This window comes from Penicillium verhagenii (genome assembly GCF_028828195.1).
Source record: "Penicillium verhagenii strain IBT 33310 chromosome Unknown utg000011l_segment0_segment0, whole genome shotgun sequence".
Classification (NCBI taxonomy): domain Eukaryota; kingdom Fungi; phylum Ascomycota; class Eurotiomycetes; order Eurotiales; family Aspergillaceae; genus Penicillium; species Penicillium verhagenii.
Window position 1 is genome coordinate 149,177 of NW_026643175.1, and position 13,488 is coordinate 162,664.

At 47.9% G+C, this 13,488-nt stretch overlaps 3 protein-coding genes across 3 annotated transcripts; all 3 read right to left on the bottom strand.

Annotated features, from left to right (window-relative positions):
• Positions 1-1,271: 1,271 nt before the first annotated feature.
• On the bottom strand, positions 1,272-1,727 carry N7466_010451 (uncharacterized protein; the record flags this gene model as incomplete). Its single annotated transcript, XM_057169840.1, has 1 exon — positions 1,272-1,727. One exon carries the CDS (start codon positions 1,725-1,727, stop codon positions 1,272-1,274), a length of 456 nt encoding a protein of 151 aa, XP_057016449.1.
• A 1,894-nt stretch (positions 1,728-3,621) lies between these two features.
• Positions 3,622-4,197, bottom strand: N7466_010452 (uncharacterized protein; the record flags this gene model as incomplete). The annotated part of the gene is made up of 1 exon (XM_057169841.1): positions 3,622-4,197. One exon carries the CDS (start codon positions 4,195-4,197, stop codon positions 3,622-3,624), a length of 576 nt encoding a protein of 191 aa, XP_057016450.1.
• Positions 4,198-5,764: 1,567 nt separating this feature from the next.
• On the bottom strand, positions 5,765-13,060 carry N7466_010453 (type I polyketide synthase; the record flags this gene model as incomplete). The annotated part of the gene is made up of 5 exons (XM_057169842.1): positions 5,765-6,637; positions 6,691-6,837; positions 6,892-7,059; positions 7,127-12,458; positions 12,516-13,060. The coding sequence occupies 5 exons, from the start codon at positions 13,058-13,060 to the stop codon at positions 5,765-5,767; spliced, it is 7,065 nt and encodes a 2,354-aa protein (XP_057016451.1).
• Between the last annotated feature and the right edge of the window lie 428 nt (positions 13,061-13,488).

Consider the following 13,488-nt stretch of genomic DNA (forward strand, 5'->3'; position numbering starts at 1 on the left):
TACTGATCTGCTTTGAAGGAAAATAGGACTAGGGGGAGTTATTTGTGCACTTACTTGGCTCAATATAGTTTCAGCACAAGATCTACCACTGAGCATTTGGTACAGCCCCAGTACTTTAAGGTTAGAAAGAGAATAAGCTTATTACTTGGAGACAATCCATCTGAGGGTATGGATAAGTCTCGAAACCAATCGAAGGCCCTTATAACACGAGAGAAACATTGGAGTTCTTCAATGTTTGCCTCAGATAAAGAGGTATCCGAGATCAAATACTGCAACATCGGGTACAAAAGTATCACAAGTACTAACATATTTCTTTTTTTTTCACAGAAGCAATAGATCACAGAATTGATTTTTTGTAGTCCGACAGGTGATATGAATAAATGAACATGATGGTCACACCTATATAACGACTTTGTTTCCGCAACGGCCTCTTCAACGATATACTAGCCTGGTTTGCCCCTCACTCAATTCGGATTCGCGCCCTCGATAACTTGACTGTAGATCGAATCTAGTTTCAGGCAGGGGAAGGAATTTGATCTAAACATGGGTTACCTTTGGATAGACTTGAGAAGAGATTGAGAATAGACTTGAGAGTAGTCTTGAGAAGGGACTTAAGAATGGATTATATGACTAGGATCTCACATGCACTGATTTTATACTAATACTATATCAGTATTACTATATGATAGTTTCTTAGCTAAAGATTTCCATATCTAGTAATAGTTATTTCTCCACACCCCTACCAGCAGCAGGTAAGTGATAAGCTAGCTTTATCCCTTTTAGCATCAGGATATAAACTAAATAAACTAACTGTTAGGAGAAGTGAACCATATGAACCATTCTGGTCACATGGTAGATGCTCCAGCGCGTGGGTTGGTTTTGTGTGCGAGAGGGTTAGTGTTGGTACTAGTTAGTCCAGGGAAGTGAGAGCTTCTCTCTCCTTTCCTTCCTTCCTTCCTTCTTTCCCCTCCATTCCGCTCAGTAGAATAATACCATTACCATTGATTCTTCTCCTCCTCTTTCTCTTTCCTCCTCATTACCATTCGTTTTCCCCCTAGAACCTCATTGGGGTTCTAACAGCAACAGGCGGTCAGTCAGGACTCAGCACGGTGGCTATCAGCATAGCGGTAGCCGCTATCCGCCCGCAGCATCAACTGCACCCCGGGCTCCCACCATAGGTGTATATCAAGTTCACTAATGTACCCCCCCACATTTCCGAACAGAAGATCTCAAAAGCATGCCGTCAGATGTTTGATCACGGCAGCCGAACATTACTGGTTACTGTACCTAGTGGACCACATGAGCGGGCTTCCCACAACTTCATGCGTCAGTTCGGCATGCTCATCGGTGCTGCCTGTGGCTGCCGCCGGCTCAACCAGAGTGGAAGGGACATGCTGCTCTAAGGAGGCGGACGGCACAATGCAACCAATCAGCCCTACAGGCTCCAAATGGCCATCGGTTGTAGTGGAAGCTGGGCTGTCCGAATTCAGAACCAAGCTGAAGGCAAATGCTGCTTGTAGCCGAAATACAGCGGGTGATGGCATTCCGAATCCGCCGCCCATCAGCGGCCCAACGTCGCCACGAGAGTCGTCATGAAGAGGAAAGCAGATCCCATGGCGTATCACACGGTTCACCTGGCGCCCCTGGCCCTGCCCCTGGTGCCCCCGGTCTCCGTTTTTCAAAACCTTCCAAATCTCCACAAAAACCATCAAATCAAAAATGGCCATCTCGTGGATGGTCCTCGTGTTTTTCGCTCTCTTCATCAGTAAGATCAACAAGCTAAATAGGGGCATCACCCAAGAGTTCAAATAATCCTATTTTCCCTACCCTTATTCCTCGTTTATACTTATTCTTTGTTCATTCACTATAGATCATATAAGTACTCAGTAAGTACCTAGTTAGTAGTAAGTACCTAGTTAGTAGTAAGTACCTAGTAAGTGCTAGATCATGTAAGTCCTTAATGAGTGCCTAGTAAGTCCTGAATAAGTACTTAGTGAGTGCTCAGTGAGTGCTCAGTAAGTGCTCAGTGATACTAATCATTATTATTCACTAACTTATTATAATAGCTAAAAGGGGATAAGTTACAACTAACTAAGACTTACTACTCTCTGCTCAGATAACTAATAAGAGCTTATAACTCCCTAATATCATATATCAGTATTATATCAGTATTACCATATAACAGTTTCTGAGCTGAATATTTCCATATCTAGTAATAGTAGCTATTTCAGCCCCTTGTTTGTTCCTTTGTTCTCGTTATTTGCTCTTCTTTCTTTGTTCTCTTTGTTCGTTCTTTTATCCCTGATTTCGTGTAGGAGTAAACCTACTAGGCTTGGATATTTAATGGTGCTCCTTTCTTCTTGTATCTTTCCCTTTTCTTTTTCTCTTCGGCCCTTTTCCTCCGTTTTTGAAGACCTTCCAAATCTCCACAAAAACCATTAAATCAAAAATGGCCATCTCGTGGATGATCCTCGTGTTCTTCGCTCTCTTTATGGTAAGATTTTCTTTCCCCACTCTATCAATTCAAATTCACCCACGTATACGCGGAGTGGAAATTTCACTTAAGCACGCCGAGACACGGCAGCATGTCCGATTAGGCGGCGCAAGCGTCTCACCTAGTATTCCAGAAGAAGGCTAACGAGATTTGATATGTGATAGATGAGCTTGGTTGTCACTGCCAAGAAGGCAACTCCCGACTTTCCCCTACCCAACAGTTTGGGAGAGTTTTGCGTGAATATTGACACGCTTAACGAGTATTGCCGTTCGTTGAAACGTAAGTACCTTCCCTTTTGGCCTGCTTTTAATCTCGAGGCAGATACTTAGACATGATGTGGTGCTTGATTTTCTTTTTGGCGTTCTTTTTGGCGTTCTTGGCTTTTTCAAGAAAATATGCTCATCAAGAGATGCTAAATGAAAAAGAGACCAGAACATGTCTATGTATCTACCTAGAGAATAAAATACTTTTTGAGTGTTCAGTAACTAATAGTACACTGTAAAAATATAGCTATTATCAAGGAGTCTTATGTGGGGCTGGACCTCACAACCAAGATATTGGGTATTCTGGCCCTGATCCTGCCGTTGAAGGCAATCGGAAGTTTTTTGTGGAAGTGTACAGTGAAACGCTTCAAATGGGGGGGATGAGAGTGAGGACCTCGAAGAGGGGCATCTATCCGATAAGGATAGAATCAAGATACTCGAGGGGGAAAGGGAGAATGCGAATAGGCGCTTGGTGGACTTGGAAGCCCTGGTAAAGGGGCTGGTGAATACGATTCCTGAAAAAGGAACGTCTTCGGGGGTGAAGATCCCCGATCCCGGAGAGGCGTCCAAGCGGAATAGTAAAACTTCCAAGGACGAGGGGAAGAACAAATGAATTTATTATGTTCTCCAGCACTGACTGCAGTATATCTCGAGAATCTGAAATCCGTAATTGATTAATTAATTGGTTTGAATATGGAGATATTGATGCCTTTAACATGGAGATTTGTTTGAATGATGCCTATTATCATTTGTGATACTTGTGCATCGGCTTATACTTGTACTTCCAGGAGAAGACGATTGGAAAATAAGTCAATCTGTAATGATTTCTGATTCTAATGTTTCAAAGTTGTTTTTTTATGTTTGTCACCTTCGACCCTTCTTCAAAAAGCGTAGTAGGAATGAAAGCCACTTGAGCTCCCTCATCTTCGGCCTCTCTTTGCTCTCAGGAGGCTCTTCGAACACAGTGTGCCACAGTTCAGGCCATCCAATTCCCGTAATATGCTCAGGAGACATGAATGTTTTGTATTTGTTGTTTTTAAGATAGGAGAGGTTGCGAGACTCCAACTCCTTGAATGATTTGGAAGCCATTATGCCTTCAAAGTAAAATCGAGGATTTGTGTAGTGATTATCATTTGGAACCTTAGCTTGCCAAAAAGGGATCAGTTCAATATGGGTCCTCCATAACTCATCATCTTGAGTAAGGCCAGGCCCTAGGTTGAACCATCTTGTCATGACAATGGTCATCGTAGAACTGTCTTCAGCAACCCGAACCTCAATGTAGGAATCGGTATTACAGATATCGCATGTAAAGTCCTGACCAGCAGGGGTTTTTATTCCTTCACTCATCGAGTCCATGATAGGCAGAATACTGTCGATCAAAAGAGAGTGTTTACATAGCTCAAAGGCCTGTAAGGGCTGGAGAGTCTGTAAGGACTGCATGTGGAAGAATTTGGCAGTTTGGTCAAGATTCAACCCATTTTGTGGTTTGAGAAGTATTATGTCCTGCATTCGAAAATGGAGGCCCGGGGGACTTGGACAGATTTGTGCTTCTCGCGAGAATAACGAGATTATAACTGGCCCCAACTTTTTAGGGAAGTGGTGCACTTGTGTATATGATAGCGAATCAGTACTGATTCCAGCTATTGGACCATAGTAAAACCTCCTCATCGCGAGTTTAAGCTGAAGAAAGGTAATTCTGCTCTGCACATGATTCCAGAACATCGGGGAATTGGTTCTCATACTAAATGCCCTGACCGTCCACTCATACGTTCGGATACACTTCAGTGGGGATTGTCTAACTCCGCGACGAGTGGATTTAATGGGTCCAAACCAGTCAGAGCCATCATAATGGTGAAGAATTCTGCAAATATCACAAGCAAAGTATTCTGGGAGATCTCTCTCCAGGCGTGCTAAGAGAGAGAATTTATCATCGGTTGATGGTGTATCCAGCCGCGAGAGCGGCCTCCGAGATATCTCAAGCAGACGGCGATTGCACAGGGCAAAGCAAGTTAGATCAGTAGATGGAAGAAAGTCGATTATTGATAATATGAGCTCGGGGGGAAGTCGATCGAGGAAATTCATATTGAGATTTTCCGGCCTTGGATCCATGGAGCGATCGTATGTATCTTGGGTTGCACGATGTGGGATTTTGCAGGTGGAAGAATTTGGTTGACTTGGGTTGATGAGGAGAAGTGGTGGGAATGTTAATATCTGTTACCTGTGCAGTGTGCTCCGTGCAAACCTTCAATGTTCAAGTCGGAACCCTAGAAGGCATAGTAGTGATCAGACACGTCACACGGCACTTGCGAGACCGTGGCGCGCGAATTCAGCGATACCATCCATGGATATATCTAAGGACTAAAATCGATAATGGAAAAAGCCAAATCGACACTAGCCATTTTTGGGCTCATGCCCCAGCAGCACTTGAGTACTTCCGTCGCCAAAAAAGACATCTCTGAGACTGTAAGAGTGCTCGGAGGTAAATATAAGCGTTTTAATCTAAACACGGGTCACTGACTCACTCTTATGCTAAGTCATAAAATGCGCTAAGCCTAACCGGGACGCATTCTTTCTGCCCGAGGCAGAAAGAAGGGTCATGTGATTATTTACTGGACTTGGAAAGTTGTACCAGCAAATGCAAATCCTTCAGTTCATCAAAGAAGCAAGATAATGGTTTAAGAGCTGCCAGAGCTGCTAGTATTACACGCTAGTAAATGTTAGCCAAGAAAAAAGGGCCCAGGGAAGATATCGATTACTAACTTAAGAGCTGCCGGATTCCATAGAATGCACCTGCAGGTTGCAACCTTAGACCCCCGGGTCACTCATACAGCGCAATATACACAGAAGCATTTTCATTTAATGCAATTTGTATTGATCTGTCAGTAGCGAAGGTACAATTTAAACAAACAAGCCTCGGAGAGATATTCAGAGTCATCTTTCTCGATCAATGGCAGGTTCACGAAACAAACGATAACATGGAACGTATGAAATAAATAAGGTAAACGTCTCACAGTGGCACAGGGAGCAGGCCTAACTTATTGGCGATGGCTGTAGCCAAAATTTTGACGCTCATTTTCGCTGCCAGAAGCTCCTGGAACGCAATGTCAAGAGTATATTGCTTGAAAAGCCAATTGCGCAGCTCTGCGCCAATCATGCTGTCAATGCCGTAGCTAGCAATGGAGTTGCCATCATATTCAAAACTTTCCAATGGGACGAGCAGCATTCCAGCGAGCTTCTTGATAACATGTTGACCCACTGCTTCAAGCATGGCCGCAGGTCCCTCCTCCTTGAGAATCTTCGCAATATCTCCGTCACCAGAATCGCCTGATGGAGAATCCTGACCAATAGACTCAACAGTGTGGCGGATGCTTTGAAATCGTGCATCGTTGTACCAGTAAGCATCGGCCGACTCGGAAGCTGTCAAAGCGGCTTCCAGCCGGGCAGGCTCCATGCCTAGGATTATCTGAGCATCGCCAAGAATGGGCGGGCTGCCGATTTGAGGGATTGGCTGGGCCATTGAAACCTCAAAGCCGCGAAGCATCTCCCGTTCATCAATACCGTACATTGCCTTGCGCGTCAGGGAAGCTTCAAGACTCTGATCTTCTGAGACCACACCCACATCAAGGATCATGGGAAGGACAAGAGAGACACCCGGAAGACCAAGCTGGTTACGGTGCCACGCGAGGCCATCCAAATAGCTATTACCGGCACAATAGTTGGCTTGACCGGGGTTTCCGAGAGTGGCGGAGATAGAGCTTGTCATGACAAAGAAATCTAGTGCATGTCCCTGCAGCACCTCGTGCAAGATACGAGCTCCGTTCATCTTAGGAACCAGGGCCGCTTTGAACTTTTCATGTGACATGCCGTTGTATATTCCATCCTAAATTCGATGTCAAAACATATTAATTGGCTATGAGAGGATTTGCTGCTTACCTGCAATACCATGGCGGCATGTACCACTCCACGAAGAGGCCGCTCCGATGTGACTTGAGTGACGGCCTCTGTGACGGCCTCTACATCCGAAGCATCGGCGCGGAAAACCTGCACCCGAGCCCCTGCTACTCGTAGAGACTCGACCAGCTACTAAATGTCAGCAAATAAAATCTCAACGCAAGTGATATAAAGTTAACTTACTGATTTAGCTTCAGCCTTATCATCACCCGATCGGGACAGGAAAACAAAATCTCTCGCTCCCCGTTCCATCATCCATGTCGTGAGACTTCGACCAAGGCCACCAAGACAGCCGACCAAAAGGTAGGCTACATCGGATGGGAATTGGAGCTTTCTTTCGGCAGAGTAAATCTAATAAAAAAATTCATTAGTTTAAAAACCCATCAACTAGTCTCTGTTAGAGAAGTCAGTAGCATACCTGGACAGGAAGATCATTGTAGTTGAATTGAAGGACATTATATCCAGTCGACCAATTTGCAGCGTTAGGCATGCTCTCACCCAGTGATGTGATCTTGTGTTGCGTGGCACCTTCGAAAGGAATATCATTTTGCCCTTCCAACAAGTGAAGAGCACGTTTCACCAGAGAACCCAAAACCGGACCTTCGTTTTTGTAAAGGGTCTCGATGCTCGTAGATTGGAAAGAGGCGCCACGCTGGAAGGGAACCACATCAGGCGCTTCATCCAGCGAAGCACCGTTGAAGACAAATCGGCCTAGGGCCGGGATGGATCGCCATGCGTTCCGACTAAGAGTGTTCCATTCATGGCTGACAATAGAGACAGGAGTGGCTTGCTTGGAGAAACTTTGCAAAGCCCCACGCACTTGATCCCAATCAGCAACACTAAGGTGGGTTTCAGCACTGAACCCTGGTGCTGATGAGATCAGCCGCCGCTGCTCTTCATCGGCACAAAAGATGGTTAGTTGGAATGCAATTTCTCTCTGTAGTCGAATGACCGCTTGGATGAACCAGTAAGGCGCCGGAAGTAGAATCAGATGGTCCGCCGCCCCTGAGACCTGGGCAGCTCCCTGAACAGAGTTGATCGCGGACACGAGACCGGGGAGAACAGTGACCACATTTGCAGCACTGAGATTGAGATTCTCCGGATCGTAAACACCAGCAGCCAGCGATGTAGTTTTTACAAGAGTGCTGATTGGGCCGGAAGTATATGCAATAGCGGTGGAGCCAATCAGTGAGCTATCCACCCCAGCTCCAACCCGGGTAATACTACCTGCAACCAGTCGCGGCTCAACAGACACAATCTTCAGATCGGTTTCGAAAATTTGCGCTTCATGAACCTGGATTTCAAGTTCATTTTCGGCAATATCGATATGAGTAGCGGCGTGGAAGACAAATTCTCCCGCCACCGGCTTGGCCGCGAAAGATTGACCTTGTGTAAGGGGTGTGCTTTGAACGTCTTTATCCCCCGGACTGGCCCAGGTTTCATTGAGGTGAACATTTGGTGTGACCCGTGGAATGTGAAGGATGCCCTTGTGGAGCCAGAACTCAGTCTCCTCTCGCGAATCTTTGGTCGGAATTCGGTCTAGCAACTTGGCAAGAGTTGCGGCTATTGTTTCCTGATCTTCATTTCGATCCACATCAAGCAGAACAATCCTAGCATTCGCTTGCTCAGATCGAATGGCACGAAGGAAGCCCTGAGAGGATGTTCCCTCAACACATTGGCCTTCATTGACGCCGGCCGTCAACCAGATAGTTGGAATTCCAGACTGAAGGATCTGCTTCAGGGAGACCCAGGTTTGTTTTGTCAAAGTTGACAACAGTTTGCCATCCACATCGTGGATAAGAAACACTTCGTTTGGTTGAGGGTTCAATACAGTGACATCTGACAGAGGCCATTGCTGCGTCCTTACCCCTGCTTTGGAGCCCAATTGCTGTCCCAGCGAGACAAGGTGATGATCTTGGCTGTCATCCCGATAAAAGGTCGTCACCCCAGTTGCTTTCGATGAATGACCATTGGTAGATTGAGATTCAACTTCTTGTTTATGCGAAAAGACCACGGAGACTGCGGGGAGCGGGAAGACTAGTTGGGGGGATGAGAATCCGGTTTCTGAAAGCTTCTCAACAAAGTCTGAGGTGGAAGAAGGAGACACCAATGCCAGTAAGCTGCCCTTTTCTGCCAGCAAGGGGCTCACGGCAGCCAATAGTTGGGCAGTATCCACTCCGCTGTGGAGTCCTGCAAGTACCAGATCTGCGGGGGCAAGGTTGAGATTTCTCCACTCTTCAGACGCGTCTACCGTCACCTTGGAGATACGACCCGCAGAGTGCCCTACTGAAAGGTTGTCCAGGTACTCATCTGATGGATCGAGTATGGTTACGGCAGTGGATGAGTTGATTTGCGCCCATACTGCCTCGAGGACTTCCTGACTAGGCCGACCCAGGATAATCAAATGGGCCAAGGAGGTGTGATGTTCCATTAGCTCAACAATCGCAGCGGCCGAGTCTGCATCTGATTGCACGGACGGGTAGGCAGCTACTGCCTGAGCTGTGTCAAGTGTGGTGATCTCGGGCTTCCAAACAGTCTGCATGTACGGAGCACGGTCCACGCTATCATCTACTTGCGGAACCGCAGCCTCATAAGAAACGCAGCGGAGCTTATGTACGTCAAGAACTAGCTGGCCCGAAGGAGTGAACAGCTTCGTGTTGGTATCGAAATAACGGCCTTTAACCTGGTCGGTCCAGGCCACGGCCTGGCCAGTTAGTCCGATCTCCGTTTCGTTAGGAAACCAGAGCGACAACTCCTCAATCTCAATCGGGACGACGCCGTGGGGCATCTCCTGATGTAAACCCTTGTTGATTGAAATGATGATGAGCTGCAGACAGCCATCGATAGTAGCCGGGTGCAGAACATATCGGGATTCGCCAGTGATCAGTCCGCTCTCTGTGTTGATCTGCACTTGTGCGGCGGCATGGTGGTCGTGGCCGTTGCTTCGAATCTTGCTTAATGGCTGGAAACTTGGACCATATTGGAAGCCGACGCGGTGAAAGGCATCGTACCAGCGTTTTCCTGGCACCTGGTGAGGAAGTTTTGATGCCAATGTTTCGACGGGGTGCTCATGCTGTCCTAGAGTAGCCTCAGAGCTCTCTAACGTCGCAACTCTCCCCTCGCAGTGCAGTGTCCATACACCATCCTGGATGGATTCGACTGTGAATTCATACCATCCTCTTTCGGACGCGTCTTTACTGGTACCTTTTGTGATCGGTGAAAGACGGACTTGAATCTCAGTTCCATCGTCATTATCTGGGACTACCAGGGCAACTTTGATCGCCACATCACGGAAGGTAATGCCAGGTATGGCGACTCCTTCGTTTTCGCACACTTGACGCAGAGCCTCAACTGCCACGGACAGATAGCCAGCAGCAGGGAAAACGTCGGCATTTCCTAACTTATGGTCCACCAACCAAGGGATATCCCGATGCCGAAGCACATTGCGCCACACGCACGAGCGATCCGATAGGCCTGCAATCCGACTGCCGAGGAGGTCGTGACGGGGATGTGTCAATTTCCGGATCTCTTGGCTTGGGCGGGGCTCAGCCCAGAAGGTATTATCGTAATTCCATTGGTAAGGAGGTAGGTCCACTAGTGTGCGAGGGCGGCGAATTTTAAGACTTGCGTCCATTGCATTGACACGGTGAAGGTCAAGGGGATAGTCCTGGACCCACAGGGAGCCGGCAGTCTGAAGAAGCTGGACAGCACTGTCCTTTCCCCGAATCAAGGTTGGTAGGTAGTTGAACCGTGCCATTTCTTTCACGGCCTTGTGAATCTGCTTAAATGGCCCACTGAGGGCAGCATGAGGACCAATCTCAATCATGCTGATGCTTTCATTCTCATCCAGGAGACCTGGAATGGCAGCAACGGCTGTATTGAAGCGTACCCGCTCACGAAGGTTGGTACTCCAGTAAGACGCAGGGACTTGTTTCGCAGTAAATTCTTCTCCGGTGACTGACGAAACCCAGGTAACCCGAGGTAAGACTGGCTCTGTATCGACACCCTTCACGGCGTCTGCGAGTAGCGCATCATAGACACGTGATACGGGATCCATCTGTGGTGAATGATAAGCCTTGCCCGTTTTCAGCTCTCGTGCAAAAACCCCATCTGCATCCATTTTAGATTTGACTGCCTGAATAGCTTCCAGCGAACCACTTAGGGTTACGCTGGCAGGGCTGTTCTCGCAGGCGATGACAATACCCTCTTCAAGGTATGGAAGTACCTCTTCTTGTCCAAGGCCGATAGCTAGCATGCCGCCGGCCGAAGCATTCTGCGCTACAGTCAATCCGCGCAGATAGGCCGCAATGATGGCAACAGGAGCAGAGATGCGTCCGGCAGCGTATGCGGCTGCAATTTCACCAGATGAATGGCCTACAGTCACTTTGGGTGTGATCTTCCACTCAGCAAAAAGGTTCACAATAGCAATCTGCACCGCAGTGCACAATGGCTGGGAAAATTCTGCCTCGGAGACACGGCTGGTCTCGATGGGGCCTAGCAGAACATCTTCAATTTTCCAACCAGGGGTGGGCTGGAGAGTCTGCAAGACTTTGTCCAGGCGTTTAATGGTTTCTCGGAACGAAGGGAAAGCTCTGATTGCGTCAGCCCCCATACCCGCCCATTGGGCACCCTGCCCTGTGAACAAAAAGCCAACACTGGGGGTGGCTTTTGGAGCAACTCCATAGGTGATCTGATTAGCATCAAAGGCATGAACGAGACTGCCCTCGGAAGCGACCGTGAAAGCGCGTTGGGTGAACTTGGTGCGATGATGGAGCAGCGTGTAGGCCAAGTCAGCCAAATAGTAGCGATCGGCTACCTGGGAATGTGCCACAATGTTTCGCGTTAGAGTTGTTTTCCCGTGAGCTGAAAAGCCAAGAAGAAATGGCCGAGATGCAGAGTGGTCGTATGAAGCCTCAAACTTGGCTTTACCATGCTGCTGGTAGTGGGGGAACAGTGAGTCAATGCTCTCCACGATGACATGGCCGTTGGTGCCTCCATAACCAAAGGAAGAAACACTAGCACGTCGCTCAGAGAATTCTGCAGGCCATGGAACCGTGTTGGCATTTACTTTGATATTCCACTCATCCTCCTTGATTGCCGGATTTAGTGTCTTTAGCCCACACACGCCCGGAATGATAGCAGCCTCTGTCATCATAGCCGCCTTCATCACTGCAAAAATACCGCTAGCGGCCTCGCTATGACCAATATTTGCTTTGATCGCTCCAATGAGCAGCGGCTTTTCCAGACTGCGAGTGTCATTCATGGCCATCGAGACAGCGTGACTTTCAATGGGATCTCCCACTGGAGTACCTGTTCCGTGGCATTCGAAATATGCGGTGCGATCGGGATTCAGGTGCGCTTTCTCATAAGCAGACCGAACGACGCGCTCTTGACCGCGTTTGCTTGGGTGGGTAATACCCATCCCAGGAACCTTGCCATTTGTATTCACGGCAGAGGAACGAATCACTCCTCGAATGACATCCCCATCGCGAATCGCGTCGGACAGTCGCTTCATGTAAAGAGCACCAGCGCCTTCCGCACGACCATAACCATCGGCCGAGGCATCAAAGGTGTGACAAGTAGATGTTGGTGAAAGGATTCCCAGCTTCGCAGTGTTCATGTGCTGATCGACTGTCATAATCAAGTTCACTCCTCCTACAACGGCGGCATTGCAGTCTCTTCCACGAAGTGCGTGGCACGCGTTATGGACAGCATAGATGGACGATGAGCATGCAGTATTGATTGTGAAACTAGTGAAAATAGTCAGTCTTAATTTCATTTCCAGGTGAGAGTAACGGTAGAGTTACCTTGGTCCCTGCAGATTGAAAACATTTCCGACGCGAGCACTGATGAGGCCCGTGTCCACACCTGTCGCAGCATAGTTGTGACGGAAATCCGGTTCGCGTGTCGACATTTGCTGATAATCACTAGTAAAACTGCCGATAAAAACAGCAGTGTTGCTGCCTGACACTTGATCCAATGTCAGGCCAGCCGACTCGAAGCACTCATAGACAACTTCGAGAATCTTGCGCTGTTGAGGGTCCAACCACATGGCCTCTATGGGTGTCATATTGAAGAAACTAGGATCGAAGCTTTCAACCGGTTTGTCCAAGAAGTAACCTCCGGGGACATTGAAGCTTCCGGGGCGCTCAAGATTCGGATGCAGGTAGGCGTCAATGTTGAATCGTGAGGCGGGGACTCGTGGGGTTTGGACTGATCCTTTTTGGACGAGGAGGTCCCATAGGGATGATGAACTATCCACGCCCCCAGGCAAGCGGCATGACATGCCTACAATTGCGATGGGCTCGAGTGGACAGTCCTCTCCCAGTTTATCCTCGTTGAAGTGAGGCATGTCGGCGGATTTAGCACGGGACAATCTAGAGGTGGCTCAAATCCAGCTCGATGTGATGGATAACAGAACTGGTATGAGAGTCAAGCTTGAAGCCATCCTTTAATGTTTTTTCATTGTTTGATACCTCCCAAGCCAAATAATGATGTTTGTAAGCCTGCGGCCCGAGTTCCGGTATGGCGAAATTCGAGATATGGAGGCTCGGCCCGGGGGCCTCTCTTCCTTGGGTAAGCCGCCACAAACAACCATGACACTCGTTTCTGTGTAATATCGCGTTCGGCAATCACGGCGGGATCCGTGCATCAATGTTCAGCTCTATACTCATCCTGTGGACTTCTGTCAGTTTTTGGCATTTTGCTCATTATGCTTCCTGTGACCCGCCAACCTTTTGATCATATACATGGTTTTCTAAACTTTTCCATCATTCACAA